Here is a 27,439-nt window from a genome sequence, read left to right on the forward strand (position 1 = left end):
CTCAATTTAAAAAACATAAAAAAAATCAGGGCCAATTTTAACCCTTCGTGAACCTTCTCTTTTCATTTTTAAGGAGTAACCCTTAAAAATTTTGATGACGTCAAGGTTAGCATGACAAAACTATGTATATGAGCTGATAGACAAACAGTTTCAGACAATCAGAAGACGTATTACATCCAAAATTAAATTATTTTAATTCTTCAAAAAACATTCTCACATTACATATGTTGTTACGCAATCGCAATCTTTAGTTGTTTTTGAAACAACAGGTATTTGATCCCTCAGTTTTAGTTTGTAACCCGGATTTGTTTTTTCTCTATCGATTTATGAATTTTGAACAGCTGTATACTACTGTTGCCTTTATTTATTTTAGGGAGAAATATAGCGACAGCTATTGGCTTAAATCATATAGTAACAGAAAGTTACAAACTTTTCTCGTCTCATGATAAGACATCATATGCAAGAAAATTACCTATGTGTATTTTAGTTCCGATCAAATGTCATTAATTCATGTTTGTTTTATTATACATGTGTTGCACCTTGAAATTGAGTATTGAATTATTTAATATACGTGTTGAATTGCTATGTCCTATGCAATGTTTATGAACATGCATTATCTGTATTGTGTAACTTCTGCCAATCTAGACACAACTCTAGAGTCGTGTCTTCGTAAATGTTTTAATTTTTTAACAAGTAATGTAAACAAATGTTTTGAATTAGGATATATAGAGAGAGCGAAGCTATCCTTAGCACTTTAGAAACTCAAACTTGTAAATAATTAATTTTATTGACATAATATTGTGTATGTGTTCTTTGTCACCGATCTATGTAAGAGTAACTTTTTTAGTGTTCGCAACAACATACAATGAACTCGAATCATATGCAAAGGTTATTACAATCTCTTCCTGTTCTCAATATGAGAAATACTTTTACAGTGTTGATTCCTCTTCTCAATAGGAGAAATACGGTTACAGTGTACTAGAATTTCGGTCGTCGAATGTGTCCTGCTCGAAGCATACGGGAAATATTTCAGGAAAAAACATCATCAACACAGCGCATACCAGTATTCATCCTTTTGATTTTGAGAATTTGTGTATCTTGAAGACTTCTGTAAGTTTTGTTTATCTTTCCTTTACATTAATGTCTAGTACGGCGGTGCTGATGCCCCGTTACCTGAGTAAGCTGGCGGAGGAGGAGGCTGTGGGTACCCAAATTGTCCCTGAGGAGGAGGAAGCTGCGTGTAACCAAACTGTCCCTGAGGAGGAGTAGGTTGTTGGTTCCCAAACTGTCCCTGAGGCTGTGAAAAACCAAATTGTCTCTGGGGAGGTGGGGGTTGTGGGTAACCAAACTGTCCCTGGGGAGGTGGGTATGCCATATTCTGTCCTGGTGGTGGTGGATAACTCATCCCGGATGGCTGATTTGAAAAGAATGGCACTGGAGCTGAAATACAAAAAAGTAGGAAATGAAAGACAATAATTTAAAATTTTACAAACTGAAAAAATAAACATACAAAAATAAAAATAAATAATAAAAAATAAAAATAAAAAGTGTTTTGACTACAAAACCTGGTTTGTATAATCATAATCATCTTTGTCTCTCAAAAATCTTTGTACCACAGACCATTATTCATACAAAAGATTGAAATGGTAAAGGCTGTTCTTTTACTTATAATTATACATTATTTTTTGTATTATGACTTAGATAGTTGTCTTATTGGCACTCATACCACATCTTCTTATTTATAAAAATAACTAGAATATAAAGTAATATCAGAAAATAAATGCAAGAACTGTTTTTGCGTGGAATGTTTCGAAAATATTTGAAGAAACTAATATATCCAACTTCGGCATCAGCATTGGTCTAGTATACAAAGGATTGAATTAAGGATGCTGCGATTTAGTTATTGTATTACATACGTGGAGGCTGGACAGTAGTTATTCTTGTCGTCGGCTGTACAACGGTTCCTCTGTTCCCACTAGTCTTCATCTGCTTGCATACAGCCATAATGACAACAAAAACTATAACTCCAAAGATGATACAACCAATCACTATCCCAGGAATAGCACCAGTCGGACTGAAATGTACAAGTGTATGGTTACCAGTCTGATTAGAACTATATTTCTAGTTTCTAATTTGGCTTTTTAAATTTACATAGCTCGACGACTTTAATCTCCTCAGTTTTGATCATTTGAACAAATCTTTAGTTTGCAAGCTGGCCATTTCAAAAAAAATATGTCAACTAACAGTGTTGATGTAAATGGACAGTAGATGTATCTGAACATTTTGAACATGTTTGCGCTCTTTTTGGTTTTCTTTATTTAGTGTAAAACGATTTTCATGATAAGAGACAAAATTAGCATTTGATCCCTATGTTCGATAATCTATATCCAAAATATTAGTCGGCAGGCTTGGTTATAGGGCACATGTTAAAACGCGGTAAAAAGTGATCCCATCATGATATTATACTATCTGCGATGTGGGTCGGGAAACAAGCCAGCACTTGAGATCACAACGTTTTTTTTAATGAGGTTCGTTTTGTCCAGCCTTTAGTTTTTTATGTACTGTTTTGGGTACTGCTGTTTTTCTTTCCGTTGTTTTTCTGTGTTTTTTTCATGACATTATCAGTCCATTTCGATTTATGAGTTTAAATATCCCTTTGGTATCTTTTGTCTCTCTTTTAAATGTTGAGTCAAGACGTTTTACATGTTTCGTTATAAAAAAAAAATCATTTTGTCATGAAAATGTTCTTCGTTACCAAAAGTCCTCAAGTTTCGTATCCCATGTAATTGTACAGTAATTATTCGGAAAAATGGAATATTTTTATAACTAAAATGATATACTCACAATTCATATTCGCAATATCTGTAGGAGTAGTAGTAGCTGTAAGAACAGTAACTGGCTGTGACTGGTATAACTAAATACGAATATAAAGCATAACCATAATATTGATAAAGTAACAGGCTGTAACCGGTGTAACTATAAGCGAATATAAAACAGAACCATAATCATGACAAAGGAACCAGATATATACGAAAATAGAACATAATCATAATTTTATTAATTAAAAGTAGCTTGCTATATACGAATATGAAACACAATGATAATCTTGACAAAGTAGCTAACTACTAGTATATATAATATACGAATATAAAACATAATAATAATCATGATAAATTAGCTGGCTATATACGAATATAACACAGAATCACAAGCATGATAAAAAAGGTGGATGTGACTAATGTAACTATAAACGAATAAAACATAATCATAATCATGATAAAGTAGTCGTATGTAACTGGTATAACTATATACGAATATAAAAATTAATCATAAACATGATAAAGAAGCCGACTATGACTGATATAACTATAAACGAATAAAACATAATCAAAATCATAATTATGATAAAGGAGCCGGCTGTGACTAGGACAACTATAAACGAATATTTAACAGAATCATAATAATAATAAGAAGAAGAAGAAGCTGGCTGTGACTGGTATAACTTACTAAAAACGAATTGAACTTAATCATAATCATGATAAAAGTAGCTTGCTCTGGTTGATAATAATATTCTACATTGTCCGAACATTTGACTGGTAGAATAAATCATTGAGGCCATCTATTTTTATTACGGGTTTCCACATCTTTAAATCGGAATTATAGAAAAAATGGAATGTTGTTAGCAGAATCAAAACAGAAAGGATGAACACTGCAACATTTTCAGCAAAACATAAATAGGATGGAGGATCTGTGTATTCACATTATTTGTAAAACTCTCCTTATTCATGTGAAGCGTGTGCTTTACATCGAGGCTTGTGCTTTACATCGAGGCTTTCTATGCTTATCATCGACGCCACAGTACTTCAACCAATCAGACAACGTTTATTTGGGGCATTCGACCTGTTTTAACTCAGATTTTGGAATTTTTTAATCGAAATTATAGAAAAATGGAATGTTGTTAGTACATATAAAATAGAAAAAGATGAATACTATTAGTTAAAGCAAGTTTGGATGGGGTTCTGTGTATTTACATTGTTTGTACAACTCTCCTTACTGATGCCATATTTTGGAATTTCCGTGACCTAAATGGTTCGCGAAAATTAATATTTTTATATATAGTATAGTAATTATTTGCTAACTGTCAACCGCAAACACTTCATGCAAATCTTTATATCAAATATAATTCAAATACATATATAGTCATGGATTTTTGACATTGTTCTACATCCTTTTTTTTTATTAGTATAGTATTTATGATTTTTAATTTTAGTTTCTTGTGTATAATTCGGAGTATAGTATGACGTCCATTATAATGATTATTGCTGAACTAGTATAGATATTTGTTTAGGGGCCAGCTGAATGACGTCCCCGGGTGCGGGAGTTTCTTGCTGCATTAAAGACCTATTGGTGACCTTCTGCTGTTGTCTGTTCTATGGTCGGGTTGTTGTCTCTTTGACACATTCCCCATTCCTATTCTCAATTTTATATTGTGTCATATATCATACTTATTCGTTCGTTGTATGTTTGTGTGTTTTTGTTAAGCAAGTTCTTTTGATAGTTTTACAAGTTTAGTCTTAGATGCATGATTTTTTTATTAGTTGTTAGTGGCTTTGAACTAGCTGTCAGATAACTGCGAGTACTCTCAGATCTGTTCATTGTGTCTTTTTGTGTCGGGATGTATAAGTACCCGGCCACGTCCACTTGTAATTTTTGTCCATCTGATGAGTTAAGCCTTTTTCAACTGATTTTTATAGTTCGTTCTTATGTTGTACTGTTATTCCACTGTCCCAGGTTAGGCAGAGGGTTAGGATCCTGCTAACATGTTTAACCCCGCCACATTATTTATGTATGTGCCTTTCCCAAGTCAGGAGCCTGTAATTCAGTGGTTGTCGTTTGTTTATGTGTTACATATTTGTTTTTCGTTCATTTTTTTTTTTACATAAATAAGGCCGTTTAACTTAGTTTTCTCGTTTGAATTGTTTTACATTGTCTTATCGGGGCCTTTTATAGCTGACTATGCGGTATGGGCTTTGCTCATTATTGAAGGCCGTACGGTGACCTATAGTTGTTAATGTCTGTGTCATTTTGGTCTTTTGTGGATAGTTGTCTCATTAGCCATCATACCACATCTTCTTTTTTATATTTAAAGCTTGTTGACAGCTAGTTCTAATCCAATAACAACTAAATGGGTAAAAATCACGTGTCTTAGACTAAAAGACATGCAATGCTTCAAGTTACATCCTGTGCCGTATGATGAAACGATATTCTTTCTTACATCTGATTTCAATAAGTGTGTAGCTAAAGGTAATATTTTTGGTTAGCTTTCTTGCTATATGAACCGTGAAGTCATGATTAAATAAGGTAAACTACCCTCCTTTTTGAGTAGACTAGTCTGACAGATAACCAATCTATCTGTCTGTATGACTAGACTACTTCGGAAGCAGGGAAGTATAGCTTATCCAATAATGACTTTACGGTCAAGCAAGCTAACCAAAAATATTACCGCCGGCTGTAAAGAATTTCGTTAAGTTTATTTCCCTCGAGTTATTTACCTTAACATTTATGACATTCTTATAGTTTACAATACAGTACATATCCTGATCCAGGTGGCCCTTCCGTGGGAAAAAAATGTTGATTATATAAGGAATCACTGAAGCATGACTGAACCCCCCCCCCCCCCTTTTTCCTTTATGACTTTTCGGTCAGTCTCCGGACACCCCTTATGAAATGTTCTAGATCCACCACTGCAGTATAAAGCAAATATTAGTTCCACATATATACCACTGAACATACTATCGATAACCACCCTGTCTAAGATAATTACGCCAGTGTTTGAGCAGAATTGTAATATTGATAAACATATCACTGGGGTTTTAAAAACTTAAAAAGAAATATTATAAAACAGAGGATTGTAAAATCCAAGTTGTCTCCCTTAGACCTGTTTTGATATTGAATTAACATTGTAAAGAAGTGATTGGACGAATTCAGTCCTCATTTCGCTGACAAGATAATGTTTTGTGACAAAGAATTCAGTTTTTGTGTTATAGTACTAATATTATTTTTTGTTAATTGAATATACAAATAAAACAAGACAAGAAAACACTACCGAGGGCGAACTCAGGTACTCCGGAAGGGGAAGAAGTGTCTCCTCTGCTGGTTACACCCGTAATGTTGAGAGTGGCAAGTAAAAATGGGTGATACATTGTATTCGGTGATGTCTCATTTAAGAAAACCGATGAATGGTTTAGGGCTGTGGCCGTTTTAACAAATCAGTTTTCCTTGCTCACAAATAGTCAATAAGTAACATTAACGGTCAACCAACCGTGTTTCCAAAATGAGAACATTCTTCTTTTTATGTAAAATTGAGTTTAGTCTAGTCTTTCAAAAAAATTCCAGATAGTGTGAATTTTGTTAATCTCTATTAAACCTCATAGATTAACATTCCAAGTGTAACATACATTGGCAAAGTGGTAATAAAGGAAAAATGGTATCACTGTGGTTGTATGTGTCAAACAAAAATTAAATACGAAAATTATTTGAAAATAAATTTGAATGAAATTATTTACCTTCATTTAGTATACAGAGTGCTAAAAAAAGTATCCATATAAAATCAACCATTTTGTTTACACGTATGGCAAAAACTTCACGGTGGTCAAGCTCAACATATATTTCAATGTTTTGTTTTGTACATAAAATTATATAATTTATATTTACTATGCAAGATTATACATGTTCATGATTAATTGAAAACCAGACCATCAAACTTATTCTGAGACACAATTAAATTCAAAGTATTTAATGTTATCATAATTTCATTTATTATAAAAAGTTCAATAATTATGGCTATTGTAAGACTTAATTATATAATACTTTGTCACATGTTAATCAATCTAATTTGGAATGTCAAAAAATCGCTTGCATAATTCAAATTTTTTAATTAGAACTTATTTGACATCAGATTCTCATTGTAAATAATGTATGCACATCAATAAAAAATGAATATAAACGTTAGTCTCCTTACAGTGGGTCGATTAAAATACATAATATGGGAAATCTCAAAATGGAAACGTGAAAAAGACGGAATATTGGACAATTAGTTAGTTTTGACAGGATTCTTTACCGTGCACTTTCCCTTAAAGATGCGTCCGAGTTGCCGTCCCGTTTTGACCGTAACAGGACGGTACACGAATGCGCATATGGCTCAACAGAAAATAAAACATGCATATTCCGAAGAGGGAAATTTCGGGAATCAGATGTCACTGTTTTAAAAATTAAAATATGTCCTGCTATTCTGAAATATGGTAGCAACTATATAATATTCAGATATATGAAATGAGCAAAATAAGGAATTCCTTCAATTTTAACAATTTTAAGGTCATCCTTTGACAGAATCGTTTCAATGGTGTTACTAATATTAAAACATTAAGTTATTGAAACAACACTTTTAAATACAAAAAAAACTATTCCAATTTGTTGATAAGGTTTAAATTACTACGTATTGTCATTATTTTTATAGGCATGGCTTCTTTTTTAACATAAATTGCTGAATAGATCACAGGTGCTTGAGGACAGGATCCTGTATGAGCCCCAAATAGTCCCTCCCCCTTTTTTTAAATGTTTTTTTTAATCATAAATCTTAGATTTTTCTATATATATCCCTTATTTGTACTTATTTGTACCATATATATACTAATATACCATATTTATACTCTAAATATGCATGTTTACTATCAACGTGAATATCGACTATAGAGCGAAGCGAAAGGTTGCCAACTTCGTTTCAAGAAATTGGGGCAATGGTCAGGAAAAATTGTTTTAAAATCTAATAAAATGTCTCTTACCGGTCTAATCAACGAGTACTTGCTGTTCCCACATAATTATCCTTATCGAATATCAATATCCAGACATAATATATTACTGTTTAAACACTTTTAATTATTTTTTTCGCTGGTGGTGTTGCTGTTTTTTGGTCCATTCAACTTCGATCAACGGAAGTTACAAAACAACGACATCTGTGTGGTCTTCAGCTCAAGAAGGATAACTCCACTTGAAAACGCGGGAAATTAGATGAGTTCCGGGGTAGAAAAAGTCAGAGATTTTCGAAATGTTTACATTCGAAATTCTCTTATGTTTTCTTATCCAGCATATACCCCGGAACTCATCTAATTTCCCGCGTTTTCATGTGGAGTTATCCTTCTTGAGCTGAAGACCACACAGATGTCGTTGTTTTGTAACTTCCGTTGATCGAAGTTGAATGGACCAAAAAACAGCAACACCACCAGCGAAAAAAATAATTAAAAGTGTTTAAACAGTAATATATTATGTCTGGATATTGATATTCGATAAGGATAATTATGTGGGAACAGCAAGTACTCGTTGATTAGACCGGTAAGAGACATTTTATTAGATTTTAAAACAATTTTTCCTGACCATTGCCCCAATTTCTTGAAACGAAGTTGGCAACCTTTCGCTTCGCTCTATAGTCGAGATTCACGTTGATAGTAAACATGCATATTTAGAGTATAAATATGGTATATTAGTATATATATGGTACAAATAAGTACAAATAAGGGATATAGATAGAAAAATCTAAGATTTATGATTTAAAAAAAGGGGGGGGAGGGACTATATGGGGCTCATACAGGATCCTGTCCTCAAGCACCTGTGGAATAGATTGTTGTAAAACTTCGTATACATCTTAACAATCTTTCATTTTGTAATTAAAGTCATATGAAACGAATGACTGGTGAAAAATGATGTGTATACAATTCGTGAACGAATAAAATTGTGAATGGAAATGGGGAATGTGTCAAAGCGACAACAACCCGACCATAGAGGAGACAACAGCCGAAGTCAACCAATGGGTCTTCAATGTAGCGAGAAACTTCCGCACCAGGAGGCGTCCTTCAGCTGGCCCCTAAACAAATATGTATACTATGTCAGTGATAATGGACGTCATACTAAACTCCGAATTATACACAAGAAACTAAAATCAAAAATCATACAAGACTAACAAAGGTCAGAGGCTCCTGACTTGGGATAGGCGGGAAATTGCGGCGGGTTAACAATACGCATATATATATATATATATATCATAAACCATATCTTCTATTTTATAATTTTTAAGCATCCATATCGTATAATCGTCATATTTTTTTCTCTCGGTCTGTTATGATGTGAACATATGGCAGCTAATTAATTGTCGTGTGTGAAGCCGTAGTTTACCGATGGTCACCGTATAGTAAACAATTAACAAAGAAGCATGGATTTTGATTACGTGTTTAATATGTACACTAAAATAAAAGTTTATTTCAGTGACAGATCCATGCATACTGCGGTGACCGGTTGAAGGTGAAGGTCACACTGAGTCCACTGCAAACGGAAATAATATCGGCGAATTGTTTACTGGAAACAAACAATTGAAATAAAGTATTTTTTTCTAAATTTTAACAAATTATAGAATTTTTCTAGAGAAAATAGTATATTTGCAAAAGTTTTATAATAAAAACAAGTCTTTTAGGTTTACTACTTATAAAAAAAACATATACATCGGGTTTTTTTAATTTAAAGTTTCAAATGACTTTAACAAAATTATTTTCATTAACTTCTGAAATTGTGTAACATTTGACAGCGATATAATACTGGTACTTTAATTGTTCATTCATTCTTTTTTTGGGTTTTTTTTATTCACATTGTATCATCGATTAAATTTATTCGTTCAGTGTATGTTTACTTGTGTTAATATGTCGTTAATTGAATAAATATTTTATAGTGTGTCTTTTTATGTTGTGTTGATACATTATTGTTTAAGGGTGAAGGTTGGTACCTATTTAAACGTTTAACCCCGCTGCAATTGTTTGTACCTGTCCTAAGTCAGGAATCTGATGTTCATAAGTTGTCGTGTGTTGATGGGGTTCATTAGTGTTTCCCGTTTTTATATAGATTAGTCAGGAATCTGATGAACAGTAAATGTCGTTTTTTTATGTAATTTATACGTGTTTCTCGTTTCTCGTTTTTTTTATATAGATTAGACCGTTGTTTTTGGAATTTCCCGTTTGAATAGTTTTACACTAGTAATTTTGGGGCCCTTTATAGCTTGCTGTGTGAGCCAAGGGTCCGTGTTGAAGACCATACTTTGACCTATAATGGTTTATTTTTATAAATTGTGACTTGGATGGAGAGTTGTCTCATTGGCACTCATACCACATCCTCTGATATCTAATCAAAACTGAACACGGTCATATGAATTTGTGTTTTGTGTTTTATCTTTAATTTTTATGCCTCATTTATGGGCGTTATGTTTTCTGGTCTGTCCGTCCGTCCGTTCGTCCGTCCGTTCTTTCGTTCGTTCGTTCATCAGTGCGTCCGTCTGTTCGTTCGTTCGTCCGTCTGTCTGTCCTGCTTCAGGTTAGAGTTTTTGGTCGAGGAAGTTTTTAATGAAGTTGGAGTCCAATCAACTTGAAACTTAATAAACATGTTCCCTATGATATGATCTTTCCAATTTTAATGGCAAATTAGAGATTTTACCCCATTTTCACGGTCCCATGAACATAGAAAATTATAGTGCGGATGGGGCATCCGGGTACTTTGGACACATTCTTGTTTTGTACTAATATCATTCTATCATATACCTAAATGTGTCTATAGTTCTGAACCCATCTTAAATCTTGAGTCAGATAAATGTATCAGTGTTTTATGTATACTTTGAAATTATATGTTACACATTTTCTTAAGGGTTGTATACCTCTTGCATGTTAACCAGAACTGCACAACCTGCAAGTATTAGCCACCTTTTCAGATCCCTTTGTTATATTTAGATATGTTAAAAAAGGATGGTTATTTTATATTTGTATGCTGGTGTATAACGCCATATTGCGGACTAGCAGAGTAAATAACAGTTTCAAAGTCTAATGGTTTAGACAAAAAACCACTCATCAATGATACCAGGCTTATAATTTGGCACACACAAAGCGACATAAGGCTCAAAAGAAGATCTCCAATCTAAATAGTTGAGAGGTCAAATCCCAGCTGTGATCAAACAGAGGACTGCATGCATTAACTGCATGCTATCACGAGACTAGCAAGATAGTTTGTAAAATAATTTAAATTGATATCATTTAATGGCCATGAATGTGGCTTCTAAAACCAATTGTCCTGTTCCAAAATGGATGTATACATAGAGGTCAACGAATGGCACTAATTAGTGGCCCTCTCGAGCCACTATATTAATCATATTTCATGGGGAATCTTTTGAGAAAGATGTTTCTATACAAACCTATTGTATTTTTTTTTGTATTATTTTTTTTTGTTGTTGTTGTTGTTGCTTGTTATAGTACAAATAGTGGCAATCACATCATAATAACTGTGGATATTTGCAACAAAATTTGCAACGTAATGTACGGTAACTTGATATAACAACAACTTTAAAAATTGTCTTTTTATTTAAAAGCTGTAAAAGTATATTGCACAAGCATTGTAAAAAAATATCAAACATTCCCTTACTCTCTCTCTCTATCTATCTCACACTCTTTCTCTCTCTCTCTCTCTCTCTCTCTCTCTCTCTCTCTCTCTCTCTCTCTCTCTCTCTCTCTCTCTCTCTCTCTCTCTCTCTTGATTTGATATTTTTGTATTATAATGTTCCTGAAAACTTCAAATAATATCATGTTCCAATTGAGTTTGTTACACAGTACTCGGTTGTTCAGTTGTTTGATGGATATTCCTGTTCTCTGTACGTCTGGTATACCGCGGTGGTTGACCTGTAATAGACGAATGCATTCTTTTATATTATTAATCTTTTATTTATTTTTACTCTGTGGTGATGACTCTAAGAATTGTCCAAGTGTTGGCTAGCAAAAACACAGCGTTAGAAAAACATACATATATATAATTGAAGGTCATTTGTTCAATGTCATTTGGAAACATTTGTTCAGTGTCATTGGGAAACATTTGTTCAATGTCGTTGTGAAAAGTTCAATGTCAGTGGGAATCATTTTTAAAATGTCATTGGGAAACATACAGATATATTCCATTGAAAGTCATTCGTTCATTATCCTCAAATCGCCGGGTTGCACAGGATGTTTCTTTAACAACGGGGAATGGTATTTAATGGAACTTTATGATTATCTAAGTGGAAATATAAAAAAAAAAGGGAAACGTGGATAATGTCCACTTTTGTAAAAATGTCTATACAAACCCTTAATGAAAGCTACACAAAATAAATAGGTTTGGGTGGGAATTTCAAAAGACCTGGGTTACTTGAAAACAAAATTCGATACCACCTTTTGGTGAAAATAGTTTTAAAATATGTATTATATAAGATTCAAATGACACGAAATTTATTTTGTAGGTTTTAAGAATTTCGATATTTCTTAGATTCAGATTAATTATCTTCAAAATGTAAGTATATCCCTTTACCCTTTCAGCCAGTTTTTTTCTGTGAAAAAAATAACGAAATTGTATATAATTTTGGTTGCCATGAATACGATTCAAATAGTCAACCTTTATTGGAATAATATGAAATTTGCCGTCACCTGAGCGTCCTAATGGATTAGTTGATACTGCTGTATTATGAATCAGATAGTCATCATTATCCAACATCCGTATATGTGAACAAGCAAGGAGAATAACAATGGTGATCAGAATAATTGCCACTATTCCACCAATTACCATGCCAACAATGGTCCCTGCATCGCTAAAATGAGAAATCAGATGTAAAAATCAAAGTTTACAGCTTTGTAAAAAGGTATGGAGTGCTTCGCAGTATAATAAATTAATTCAACATTGAAACAAAAATTATTGATCGGGACTTGAATACCCATACTGTAATTGTCTTCCGTATTTATATATATTATATATATATATATAGGATATTCACTATTACATATATCTAATTAAGGGGGCTCGCGGGTCTAAATCAATTTTTTTTATTTAATATAGGATTTCGCTATATTTTTCTATAAATGAACTTTATCTTATATAATATAGAAAAATGAAATAAAAAAATGGGGTCACGTTCATTTACGCTCACAATCTGCTTTCGAAAGAAGCACACATTTTTGACAATGTCCTTTTTTTCTGTTGAACTAAAAAGAGAAAAAGTGGTAATATCGAAATAAAAAAAGAACTAAATTACAGAAAACACTTAAATTTTACAATTATTTAGTTTATGTACAGTTTATTCGAAAACAACAATAACAAATATAGGTCACCGATGAGTTAAAAAAGATATTTCAATTTTAAGGCCAAAAAATAGCATTTTTGCACCAAAGGGAGATAATTTGGAGCTTTTTCAATGATATCTACATTTTAAAAGTCCCTTGGGGCCAACACGAATTGTTTTATTGGGATGATTTTTGTACCATATGATAAAGTATCAACTACTAAAGGTAATAAATAAAATTTGTAGTGAAAAATAAATGTTTAATTTTTTTCTGAAAATCTTATACCCGCGAGCCTCCTTAAAGCCAATTGAGGACCTTATCCACGTCATAAGGTGTAATGCTATTTATTTGAACTTGTCAGAAAAAAACATACTTGTAGTACATATTTAAAAGAAAATAGTTCCTACGCATGCATGAAACTTTAAAAACATGCAAAATATTTTGAATGTTTTTGTATTAAATGAAAGGTGAATGATTGGTGATAATTAAGAACACTTTTTGACATTTTTATCAATAACAATAAAGCATGAAATTAAAATAGGAGGGTAAAATGTGCCTGTTTGTTAGATCTGAAGTAGCTGTCTTGGTACATCCGAAGTTCCTGGAACCTTTTCCGTCTTGGCTATGCAATTAAAGGTATGTTGATTTTTTCAGTATAAGACAACTATAAGTTGTTTCTTTGACATGCAATGATTGTCACTTTGACATTATACAAAATAGCTGTGCCTACTTGAATTGATGAATTTAACATTAAAAGCATTAGTGTTGTACTTCCATAACTAAGGCATTCAGTAAGAACCGATCTTTTAAGTGATATTTTCAAAATGGCTGGAAAACTGATTGAAACTATTTTTTTCGCATCGTGATGCCCAGGAAAAGTGGAGTCAAGAAGAGAACTTATCCTCGAAAAACAAATAGGATCGCAAAACTGCTTACCTACATGTGTGTGTGTTGATGTGAGCGATATATTAGCTAACATGTTAAATTTAGATAGGATACAATGATTCTTAGCTCTCGCAAAACTTTCAGCGGTTAGGAAAATTCATTTAGTTTAGTAGCAAATTCTTTCCGCGCTTCATACAAAATGTGCTTTAACGTCCTCGCTTAAATTGCAAATAGAAACATTGAGTTTTTTTATTGCACTAGTGTTGCATCATATCAAGCTTGCTGTATGTATTGTATGATTGATATTATTTTATAAAAACTCGATGCTTCATTAGATAATGGTATTTTTTAATGCCTGGCCATATCTGTTTTCACTTACGGATCGCAAAAGTTTAGTTCTGCTGTAGAATTGCTGCATAGTCCAGCTACACTTTTCACTAAAAAGATATAAAGATATGAAGTCATTAACATTATCAATTACAATCATCTTATTTTGTAAATGCTTTCTTGATTGACTGCTTCAAAATGATTTAAGAATCTTGAATTCACTTTTTTTCACAGCTTTATAATTGTGTTTTCAGGCATTTCGAAGCGATGTTCGGCACTGAATATGTTATATCGTTTAAAAAAATCCATTTATAATTGTACCATAGACTTTTAGATTTGAAGTCCAACAAGTTCGGTTAATGAAGAGAATAACAAATAAAACGACAATACTTCAAATAGTAGCCTCCATTTGGAAAGGAAACAACCACACGTGTCTGGGTTACCATTTGAGTGTTTTTTGTAAATTGTCTTTTTTTTTTCTTTCTTATTTTCTTTATCAAATCTCGTATCTTTATAATCTTATAATAAGTCAGAGTGGATAATTCGTAATGCTCTATATTTTTGTGTAAAACAGAGAGAATAGTGACGTTAGGAACGTTTACAATAATATTATTTCAAAAAGTGCTTTATATGAACTAATGAGTGTCATTTTAAAGTACAGCCTGTGGACAGTAGAGTAACGACATGTGTACTACATGTCAGAAATATGCATATGGTTGGTCAAAACCTGTTTACTAGGTACAAGTCCAGCCACAGTGACTGATAATCTAATAATTGATTCAAATTCTAGATAGTGTAAACCTTGTAAGAATCATAAACGGGAAAATGATCATTATTGTCACCCCATCGATTTCACCATTCGATGGCAGTGAAAAGTGCGAAAGATAATACATGTTTTTTACACTCAACTACAAAAGAAGCAATTATCGCTATTTTACTAGTTTAGCCGGAGGACAATAATCCGATTATTATTGCATAATAATGGACAATAAAGATATATTTTATCACAACCTTTTATAACGTTTCAAGATCATTAACTTTAAAAGAATGTATAAATGTATTGTAAACTTTTGCTTTGGCGGTATTCCCCTCGCTTTCAACCTGTACACTAGTTATATGTTTGTATATTTTGTATGCGGTGTTGCGTTTAAAGCAGCCACAGTGCCAATTAATTAAAAGACCAAAATGTAATAGACCAAAAATTAATAGACCAACAAACTTTAATGTAAATAAAATCCATCGGAATTAACCTCGTTTGGTAGAACACGTTAGATATGCGGAAATAAGTTGCTAAATTAAAAAAATATTGTTGTGGAATAAAAAAAATGTTTAATTTTTAGTTTTCGAGGGCACTGAACTATTGCACATTTGACCTTTATCAGTAAAACATATTAGATATATGAGTTGACAAAAAGTCGATATATTTCGATTTTAATAAAATGCGCTTTAATTCTGGATGGAGTCAAGACATTATTTGTAAGACTGCTTAGCACCAAGGATTAATTCGTATAGTTAATTACTACACAAACCCTTATAAGCAGCAAGCCGCAAATATTACCATTTCTATAACATTTGTGTTGCACATGAATGATAAATGTTAAAAAAAAAAACCCGCAATACCATGAACATCATAAAATAGTCAACTTTGTCAAGTCTTTCCTCACCATTATTACAATATTTGACATTAGACAAACTCACCGAGTCGCTTTAAAAAGACTTTCGGAAATGCTTTATTATGGGTTTTTATTCTTTTCTCCAAAGAAAATAAATATATACCGATATATGTACCATCGAAAGTTCTTTTTTTTAACTATAGTAATTTTTCAATCAAATTCTTTTTTTGAATTATCTTCGTAAATTAATTAAGTTTAATATACTCTTAAATAAAGAAAACATAGACCATACATAATAGAGTGTCTTACCGTTTGCCAGAATAACACATGAGCACACATACACAATTAGTATCATTTTAACATTTTATTTTAAACCTCATACATGTACATGTATAGTGTATACTAATGTTCTAGGTATTGAGTACATGTATGTAAATATTGACTTATATATTTTAATGGATGAATTATTTAGAAATGACAAATAAAAAAATCTTTTTCATTGGGCGGTGTCACAGTCCACTTGATTAAGCCCTTTGTAAATAATTACTCTTTTATATTACACAACTAGGTGTAAAATATTGTTTGATACAAAGATTATAATCTTCCGCCATTATATCCTGTAGTGTTCTTTGAATACTTTAACATTTGTGGTAATTTGACTGTTGTAAAATCAAGTATTACCCAATATTAAATAAGTTCTGTTAGCTAAATACTTATGTTATATATTAAATTACGTCAGCAGGCTTTCAATTGAAGGACACATATATCTTTATATAAAAAGCTTTATATATGAATTCGGTAGGTACGTATGAACGCATAAGACCATGGAAGTAATATTTAAATTTAGATATTACTTCATTTTTAAATATTACTTCCATGATAGGACCAACCAACCTATAGCCGGGCGTTTAACATACTATTTTACAATGTAACAGTCCACAAAAAGACATTTTGTACCATAGATCAAATCTATTTGTTTAGTAAATGTTTGACACCTGTGTTGATATGTCTTTTGATTGAGTTCAGCCATTTCATTTGATATATTTTTATAATGGGCCTACTTCGATTCGTCCAACTCGAGTTAACTCTAGTTGAAAGGTCATTGCTAATGCGCATGTGCGCAACCGTTCCGAATTGAAGTCAAAACTCTTTCATCGAGTTGACTATTATAATGGAGGTGAAAAAAAAAATGTTTTTGCTGAGCATTAAAATAAAAAAAAATATTACATAGTGTTTCACAAAGAAAAGTGCTGATCCTGTTCGCTTTTGAAAAATAGTTTGTTAGTGAGTTAAAAAAAAAATGAAACTTTGAAAAATCGTTCAAAGAAAACAATTAATTTCTATTTTATTTCCAACCACCACCGACAGCTGATAATAAGCTCATCATAGATACCAGGAATAAAATTTAACATTTACACCAGACGCGCGTATCGTCTACAAAAGACTCATCAGTGACGCTCGTATTAAAAATGTTATAAAAGGTCAAATAAAGTACGAAGTTGAAAAGATTTGAGGACCAAATATACACATGAACAATATTGGCTGATTCCGAAATTCGGGCAATAATAAATTCCCCTTGTCAGCTTTATTCTTCGGCTGTATTTTGTCAAATACAAGTTTATTTGTATCACTTTTATTTGTTGCAACTACTTGACGCCATCTTGAAACTCGACTAAACCTGCCCCGACCCAGGGTTGATGTCGAGTTAACTCGGGTAGGTTCAAAATGTCAAACTCGGGGGGTTCGGTTGTCAGTCGAGTAAACTCGATAGATTCTACTAACCCGAGTTGGACGAATCGAAGTAGGCCATGCTTCTTTTTATGTTGTAATGTTACGCTATTGCTTCAGATAAGGGTGAAGGTTGGTACGTATTAAAACGTTTAAACCCACTGCATTTGTTTGCACTTGTCCTAAGTCAGCAATCTGATGTGCAGTAGCTCTCGTGTGTTGATTTTGTTCATAAGTGTTTCTCGTCTTTCGTTTTTTATATAGATTAGACCGTTGGTTTTCCGGTTTGAATGGTTTTTTTTGGGCCCTTTATAGCTTGCTGTTCGGTGTGAGCCGAGGTTCTTCGTTGAAAGACCGTACTTTGACCTATAATGGTCAACCTTTACAATAGTGACTCGGATGGAGATTTGTCTCATTGACACTCATACCACATCTTCTTATATCTATTGTATGTCATCCTAACCGTACACATTATTCTACATGCAAGAAAGGGAAATGTGGAAACATTGGCTTTGACACAATTATGAGACACAGGCATATCTCATTTCTTGCTGATGGGGTGGTATATTTCTCACGGGAAACGCAGTGAAAACATGAAAAATATATATTTCTATTTAGAACCAGTCGTGCCGAATATAATGCATTATCGGTGATTTGTTTGTTATAAAAAGTATTGTGATTTTGATGCCGATCTAACTGTTAACCTAAATAGATATAGGAAGATGTGATGTGAGTGCCAATAAGACAACTCTCCATCCAAATAACAATTTAAAAAAAGTAAACCATTATAGGTCAATGTACGGCCTTCAACACGGAGCCTTGGTTCACACCGAACAACAAGCTATAAAGGGCCCCAAAATTACTAGTGTAAAACCATTCAAACTAAAACATGTTTACTATCTGATACCTTTGACATTGTGAAACGTCATGTTTTACTTCGCATATTATAGTGTGTGTTTGTAATACCACATTGGCTTCATGTATATACGGGGAGGGCTAAAATCTTATAAAAAATGCTCCTCCGCACTTTTATGTACCTGTCCCAAGTCAGGCTCTTTCGCTGAACTGGTGCTACACATTGTTGTTTGGGGGCCAGCTGAATCCCAACTATCACTGCGGTGAAGACCATTGGTAGACTTGGGTTATTTTGTGTTTTTGGTCGGGTTGATGTGTCTTTAACGTATTCCCCGATTCCCGTTTCAATCTAAAATGTATATGCATGAAGGATAATACAGTCTTAGCTAAATTTTATGATTTTGTTTGTAATTTGCAGGGCATAATTCATGTATTCTTAATTTATGACACGTAAAAAACCTGATTTAAATGCTTGATCAGTTTTGCTAACATTCTAGTGATGCCATGATATTCATTTATACTTGTGGTTTTAGTGGCGATCTAGCATCCAAGATGGCCACTACCGATCGCGAGGAACATATAGTTTAACATTGTCCATTCTCTAATAATGGTTTTACATGTAAACAGTATTTTTTTCTGTGTCATAAGTTAAATGAATCTAGTCTTTAAGGTATAAACAAATCCGTCAATCTCTCAGTTCTGATGTAGGGATGATATTTGGAGTATATTCTGGAGGTGATATTGCTGGTATACATGACGGTCGAATAGAATGTCCATGTAAAGAACTGTTAGTTGCATTCTGTTCACAAGTGTTATCATCTATAGATCGGCTTATCGAATTCGTCAATGGTGGGAGTCTGGTATTAGGAAACAGGGAACTGTATCTAGGAGGTCCTAAAGGCGGTCGATCAAGATTCACTGAAAAAGAAAGCATAAATATATAAGTTGGTTCACCTTGACAATGATTATCAACATCATAACATTTGTATTAACATGCAGGCGACAGCAACATCGATCAAGACCAAAAGGTTATAAATATTTCTGAAAAAAGGACCAACATATATATTTCTTTATAGCTAATAATTTTGAAAGAGTGTCGTCCGGTCAGTTAAGGTACTTATATATGTGTTGGTGTTTAACGACCTTGACTGGCTATACAGCCCTCGCACGGTCGGCTCGGTGCCCGAAGGCGATTGGTGAGCGTTTGAATAATTTCTGCCGTGGGTCAGGAACAAGTAGTAAGGACGCCGAATGGAGGCCGCCATCTTGGTTTTGGTGAGTTGATTTTGGTTTGTTTACTATTTTGGATTTTACTTCTTCACAACGACTGCTTTCAGGGCCAGTTTGGTCAGCTTGGCAGCCCGCTAGCCTCGATGATGGAGTACTGTTAGATGATCTCGGACGTAGTTCTAAAGATGACAGGAAGCGTTATCAGGACCAAAGCCGTGAGGCAGTGAAATGAAGGTCGTATCACCCAACAGCCTAGGATACAGCCTTCGGACGTTAATCGGCATAACACTCCCCATAATACAATGGTTTTGGAGTGCATGTTAACGCAGGTACGCCAACTACTACGTCTATCTGTACGGCATGGATTGGTTTCTGTCATCTTAAGTAGTAAGTCGTTGATATCTAACTGTAAACCCTCATCGAAGATAGCGGGTAAAGGAGAGCTGGCCCAGCACGTCCGTTCAGCTGTAATGACTGAGACGTGACTGATTTTGAATGTGATTGTTAAGGTACTTCAGCGGTATACCGCCATCTTGAATTGTACAATCACAGTAAATAATCGGTCTAGTTCTTTGCCCAAATCTGCAAATTTGGAGACAGATTCGCAATTTATTCCTGATTTATTGGTCAAACTGTATATAAAGAAAACTAAGTTATTCATTGCATTATCTAAAAAAAAATATTTAACAAATACCAAATATTTGTGCTTTAAGAATTTTCAACTAAGCCATTTAAGGGGAGATGATTCTTTTAGTACAAAATTTATGATGGACATATAGGGAAGTTTTCATTTTTTACTTGTAGCAAAAAAAAAAAAGTTCGGTGACACCAATTTTTATTTTTATTTTCTTAAAATATATTATAAAACCTTTCTTCTCATATTTAATCTCAAATTTCTGTCTCATAGATTTCTTTGTATGCATAAAAATGCGGTTTTTTTTTAGGAACAATCTAAGCAAGTTTTGGCAATTTTGAACGACTCGTTCCTTGAAAAATTGAGCGGGGACCCATACTTTTATCATTTTTTGGAGGGAAAAAAAAGCATAGTAAAATGTTTAATTTGGCAAAGGATAGGAATATTTTGTCATTTTTTTTCTATACCCCCTGAAGTTCCTTAAAGGCAATCTTTAATCCGATTGTAAAAATGTTGTAAACGAGAGAAATCTTAGAAAAATCACTTGGTTTTTGTTTGGATAAGTGTCCGAATATTGTAGGAAGTTGCATATACTATTTTGAAAATATATAAGAAATAAATAATTGGATAAATAATACGCCCATTTCTAGATTTAGAAACTAACTTCAGGTTCATATCGTCCGAAAAGCATTCACCTATTTTGTACTGGTATATTTAATTTACATACTACACAGAAGATCTCTATAAGAAAATTATAGTATACAATGATTATAGATAAAAAAAAAAGTCCGTCAAAGGTAGTTTCATCTCGACTTGAAGTAAATGTTCTGCAACTAATAGTTCGGTCTTTTAGACTATTATTATAGTGAAGGAGGACGTGGGTTCAATCCCTGACAAAGACGAACCTCTCTTGGAGACCACGCTACAACGCACATAGGTGACTAGAATTATAGAAGAAAATGATTCAAAATGGTAATGATGGATCTACAACCTTCACCTAATTGAGGTTAAATTAATCATTCAAATCTGGCGTGTAACTAAAAAAAATGTTATAACAAATTTTCAAAGAAGTAGAACTCATGATATCGCGGTCTACTGTTATCTAGACAAGAAATCTGTAGGTGTATAACTGACCTGTAATATTTGTTGTATTTCTTTGAGCGTCTTGAGACGGTTGTACAGAACACACTTTGAACTTACAGCAAACTGAGACGATAAGACATGTTACAACCACTAGCATTACACATATACTTCCGAGAACAGCACCTAAAATAGTTCCATCAGAACTGGGGGGAAAAAGATTGTATAAAACTATATTATAATATGAGTTAGTATTTACATTATTATTGTTGTTGTTGTCATTGTTACAAATTTCAGGTTTAAAAACATCGAGCATGTGAGGAAATTGTATCATAAGACCAGTCTACTGTACTTCAATGCAGCGAAATAATACTAATTTGTACCAAGGATTTTTTTCTGGAAAGAAATACTCCCACATTTTTCTTCTCGATTAAACGGAATAGTGTACGTCCTTATATAAGTTATCCTAGTTTTATGTCTATAGTCTAATTTCCTCTTTGAAGCTAACTGAAATAACTAACAATATAAAAATATTAAAGGAGATGTGGTAAGGTTGCCATTTGGACAACACCATTCACCATTAGAGTTCAAATGACGTGGATAATACACCTGGCAGATATTTTTTGGTACAATTACCGTCGGCATGTTTCTGCGTCGAACACCATCTAATCACGGACACTTTGTAAATTCTACAAGAAGAATCTATATCTGCCACGGCTGGTAATCTACACACGGAGAACAATGGGTTCTGCAATGAAAACCGTGAGAGGATTTTCCGGTTGTGCTTGAATGGAGTAAGTGTCACCGCTTCAAAAGGTATGTACATTTCTAAATCGCAATTTTCTAATTCAACTGATTCAAATATTGAAACTCGGAGAATGCTATTGTGTGGTGAATACTTTAAAGAAGAGATACGTGTATCATTTACTGTTGTACATGGAATGCAACTCCTACAAAATCAGTTGCCCCAGGAGAAATTGGCGAAAAAGGTGACATTTAAATTTTGAAATGGTTCTATTAACAGACCTACAAGTTCAAATTTAGTTTTTATTTCGGTCAATGGATATAAATGTCGTTTTGGCGGCGTGTAAGCTGTCCGAAGTTGATAGACGTCTTAATAAATCTTAAAGGGAAACTTCGCAAAAAAATCAAAAATTGATATTATGTCCATTCTGTATAAAAAGACTCAAATTTATAGATATTAAAGTTTTATTCCGCTAGATAAGAGATCAACATCGATTTTAAAATTTGAGTATCAATTTCTACGCTCCGCCATCTTGTCATCTTCTACGATTATAATCACGATATGTCTATAAAACACAAAGGACCAAAACTACAGTAACCGATGTAGTCGTAATTGCGTGTCGATATCTTGTCAATCGTACGATTGTTTTATCTGACTAACTATAAACTTGATACGGAAAATGTTCTTATTTTTTTTTAAATGACCATTATTATATATCTGTTATTTTTAAACTGTTAATATTGGAATTAGTTAAAGAGTCACAGTTCAAATAATAAATAAGTGTTCCGTGAAAATTGTTTTCAAAAATCTAATTCGTTCATAATTCTTTAAAGTAATAAACTTTATTCAAATAAATTCGGATCTTTCCTCATCTGATCACCAGCATGGCTAAAGGTATTACTCCCAAAGGTATTGTGAGGGGTGTGAGGACTCAGGTGACACGTCCGGGTATTCAAGCGATTTCCTGTCGGGCTTGCAAGTTCATGCATCGTTTCACTTCTGTAGGTATTGATCAGTGTACACGGCAGACTTATAACTTTCCATTTTGAACTATCAGGTGTATAATAATACACATCTCTGTCTTGTGTGTCCGAAAGTGATATGATGCCAATAATTTAACTCGTACGCTTGTTTATAAATAACATTTCTGGTGTAAAGAATATTATTTATGAAAATATAAAAAATACCACAAAAAAAAAATATTTGAAGAAATAAAAATCTATATACATATTTTTTCCGAGGGTTAATTTGGGAAAATGTAATTTGTCAATTATAGTAAAGGACAGACTGGTACATACCAAAAATATTGATTTAAAAAATGTACGCACTTGTCGATGTTGGCTTATACGCCTGGATAGAAAGTTACGGAACTATAGTGCAATTTAAAATATATACATGTATCAGACTATATTGTATACCAAAAGAAGAAGAAGAAGAAGAAGAAGAAGAGAACCAGTTTGATTTAAATACAGGTCGATATATATCTTGCTTTGGTTCATCGAAGTTATGAACATAGTAAAATCCCAGTTTTATGTATCAATTAGATTGTTCTCGAATAAAGGAAGAAATTCGTCATCATCACAATTGTTCCGACATTCATGTAAAATATATGCAACTGGACGTACACTAATAATCCCAAAGGGGTGTGAGTATTTTCTAGGAAAACTATTGAGTATTAAAGTTTCAAATCAATTTCGGGATTTATTTTCTTTCTTGCCGTGATATGATAGCAATTTAAAGAATAAACTGCTTGTTCGCTTTAGCGGTATCAGAGACATGTATATATGTCTCTGGCGGTATTCTTGCCAGTTGAACAGCCTTATAAGTTACATTCAAAAATAGGGAAATATGACATAAAATTCGCTGTCTTTTGTTTTTGAACATCGTTGGTCAAATAGATAGAGTATTATACGTTGTGAGACGAGGACTATTTCAACAAATACTATAAATACAAGTGGAAGTTTTCGTTTTTTGCAATTTGAGAGTAAATGATGTATCAAACGTTCAAGAATACGCATGTAAAATGTGTCACTGGATATAAAAAAAAATCAATCTCAAAACCTTCTTCCGTATGGAACTTCTCCTTTCAGTGACCTGCAAATTTAACAGATGATACACTTTATAAGATTTGCATGTCCAACAACGACCCACTACTCTACATGTGTTACTGACAGCCTAAGATAGTAATTCTTCTGTTAGGTCAATTCTCTTTCGAACAATACCAGAAAACATGGAAAATAAGTTCTTTAAATTTTGACTCTGGAATTAACACCATTTTTTCGTGCGACAAACTTTATTTCTGGCGATGAGCAGACATGGACGGAAAACAATAAACAGATAGGTTTAATATTTGTTCATTCATTTAACATGTATAATATGAATACGATTGTACTTAAAAAAACCTTATATAGTTAGTTTCAAGAACAACCGGGTTCAGACAAACTGTTATGAAATCGATGCTGTTACTTATGCATTCACCCAATTCAATATTACGATCAAAGAGAGTAAATTAGTGGCAACATAGACATTCCGTTAATAACGGCATAAGTATGCAGTTAGTACACGAACACCAATCTGTGTTTTAAAAACTAGCGATGGTTGCTAAGGATATCTTGATTTCGGGAACTTTCTGCAGCTTCCATTTTATGGAGCTCTTCTTCGGTATAACCTGGCTCTAGTGCGTACCCAATATGACCATACTCGTCAAAATCTGACTCTTTTGACTGACTGGAACCACTGTTATAGTACTATCATTCTCCGAACAAGATATTTTTATTTATGATTTTATGATAAATTTTTGGACCATATATAAACTGTTCTATAAAAACAAGCACGCAAAAATCATAAGATAGAAATATAAGTAATATGTGAGTAAAGTTAATTGAATCATTTAAGTTAATATCCTTTGGGCTCGAATGTAGTTAACTAATAAATGTGTTTTATAGGATAGCTCAAATCCTTATCCAAATAATATAATCTAGTATATGTAATAAAACCCTTCCTACTACACCGAGTTGTTTTAATGCCAAGCGGTAGACATATTTTAGGTACCAATTAAGTAATTGAATGAGTAATAGATAACAATAATTAATCATGAATGTGCAAAGATTTAAAAACAAAAGTATTTTTCTTTGTTCGTACATATTATACTCCGCTTCGGTAGATTTATCTACTTATCTTCAGATAGTTTCAGATATACATTAATACATGGCTTTCAAAAGTCTAAATGTAAGTGTTCTCGTACATTTTTTGCCTAATAAAGAAAATCAAAATGCTTTGGTAAAGCTATTTCTAATTCCCCCTTTTAATGAGACATACATCAAGGACAAGAGGTGTATATCATTTCATTCTGACACATGAATTAAGTTTCCCGTCTTAACCGAAAATTGTTTAAATTTTATTACTTAGTAAATTAATTTATTTGAATTGAAATAAATGATACAGCAAATATAATTAAATAATTCCACGGCGATCTATTTTTATTTGTAACAAACTTGAAACTTGAATTAGTATTATAGATGTGTATATTGAATGCTCCCTTGTTTTATAATCCACTGATCCGAATAGACAGTCACACCTGGCAAGGTGTGCCCTAGAGGCGTGGTTAAATACCGAAGTGCAAATAACAATTTACCTTTCAACAAGCCATCTAAGAGTATTCAATTTGCCACAGAACCGTGAATACACACATCGTATAAATCTAGTCAAAGCAGAGATAGTAAAAGGTCAATAAGAGTACACCAACATATTGTCTTTACAGATTATTGTACTTTAATTTGTTCACCTCATATATCAGTCCGAAAATGCATTAATTAATAAATTTATAACTTTTTTGGTTGTCTACTAAAATAATTCGAATATATACGTTTAACATAGAAAATTTATCTCATGAATGTGTACAATTGCACGTCTGTGCGTCTTATCTTCTTATTATCGGATGTTTATTAGATAAACCATAAGTCATCGGCGCGCTTACGATTACGTTTAAATATCATTAAAAACCAAGACTTTTACTGATTGTATTTTTAATCCCGGCATGCAAAAACCAGGAGAAAACGTCACGACCTACAGGAAGTAGTTAAACAAATTTCATTAATTGTTGAATTTCTCCTTTATTACTGGACATATAGCGATAAAACTTTGTGAATATATATGAACACTGTGCGGGACAAATTTGCCATTCCGGTATCGGCAAATCTGACTTTGTCGGTTTACAAGATATCAAAAAAATATTTTGTCCAGTGATAGATTATTGAAAAATTTTAAAAAATGCCATATGTCCCAACTTGTCACTGTTGTCACTCTTGTCACTGCAGCTGATTAAAAGTACATTTCCCATGGGAAATTTGATAATTCCCATGGGAATATTAGAATTTCCCATGGGAACATTGAAAGTTCCCATGGGAAAAATTACTTTTCCCATGGGAAGTTTAGAGTTCCCATAGGAACTTTAAAGTTCCCATGGGAACATAAGTAAATTGTTTGTTCCCATGGGAAGTTCTAAATTTCCCAAGGGAAACTTTAAATTTCCCAAGGGAACTTTTCTTCCCAAGGGAACTCCTTTTCTTCCCATGGGAAAATACTTTTCCCATGGGAACAATATTTTTTCCCATGGGAACAATATTTTTTCCCATGGGAACAATATTTTTTCCCATGGGAACAATAATTTTTCCCATGGGAACAATATTTTTTCCCTTGGGAACAATATGTTTTCCCATGTGAACAATAATTGTTCACATGGGAAGTGATATAACTAAAAAGAAAACATAAAAAAAATCCTCTAATTGCATGAGTGAAGCAATTTCACAAAACGGACTAAGTTATTATGGGTACAAGTATTTCTTTGAATCTTAATTGTAGAAATATATAATTGTGTGTTCTACGATTTTTGTCTTGGCATGCTTAATTGAAAGTAAATCACTACGTGTCAAAAATTTAACTACTATAAATTCAGAAATTATTGCTGTTTTTATTATTGTGAAAATAGTGACAGGGTTAAAATCACAATAATATACACTTGCATATTGAAATTTTTTATGAACTAAACAGGATTATTCTAAATTTTGCACACAAAAAAATGATGAAATTGAAAAAAAATCGCACTTACAATTGCTAGCAATAATTTCTGAATTTTCAGTATATAGTTTTGCATATATAGCTTTCACACCATTGCACACAGTGT

At 32.9% G+C, this 27,439-nt stretch overlaps 1 protein-coding gene across 2 annotated transcripts in view; it reads right to left on the reverse strand.

Annotated features, from left to right (window-relative positions):
- Positions 1–11,422: 11,422 nt before the first annotated feature.
- LOC139527400 (uncharacterized) overlaps positions 11,423–27,439 on the reverse strand; it is a 37,335-nt gene continuing 21,318 nt past the window's right edge. The window contains exons 3-8 of one of the 2 annotated variants that reach the window (XM_071322822.1): positions 21,567–21,718; positions 17,798–19,486; positions 16,295–17,042; positions 14,425–14,482; positions 12,531–12,691; positions 11,423–11,756 (exon numbers count right to left, since the gene is read on the reverse strand). In XM_071322822.1, coding sequence (XP_071178923.1) covers positions 19,254–19,486; positions 21,567–21,718 — 385 coding nt within the window. In that variant the 3' untranslated portion in view covers positions 11,423–11,756; positions 12,531–12,691; positions 14,425–14,482; positions 16,295–17,042; positions 17,798–19,253. Of the gene's footprint in view, positions 11,757–12,530; positions 12,692–14,424; positions 14,483–16,294; positions 19,487–21,566; positions 21,719–27,439 lie in introns of both variants that reach the window. The other variant, XM_071322815.1, reaches the window with a different exon arrangement.

The sequence above is a fragment of the Mytilus edulis genome, chromosome 1 (genome assembly GCF_963676685.1).
Source record: "Mytilus edulis chromosome 1, xbMytEdul2.2, whole genome shotgun sequence".
NCBI lineage: Eukaryota > Metazoa > Mollusca > Bivalvia > Mytilida > Mytilidae > Mytilus > Mytilus edulis.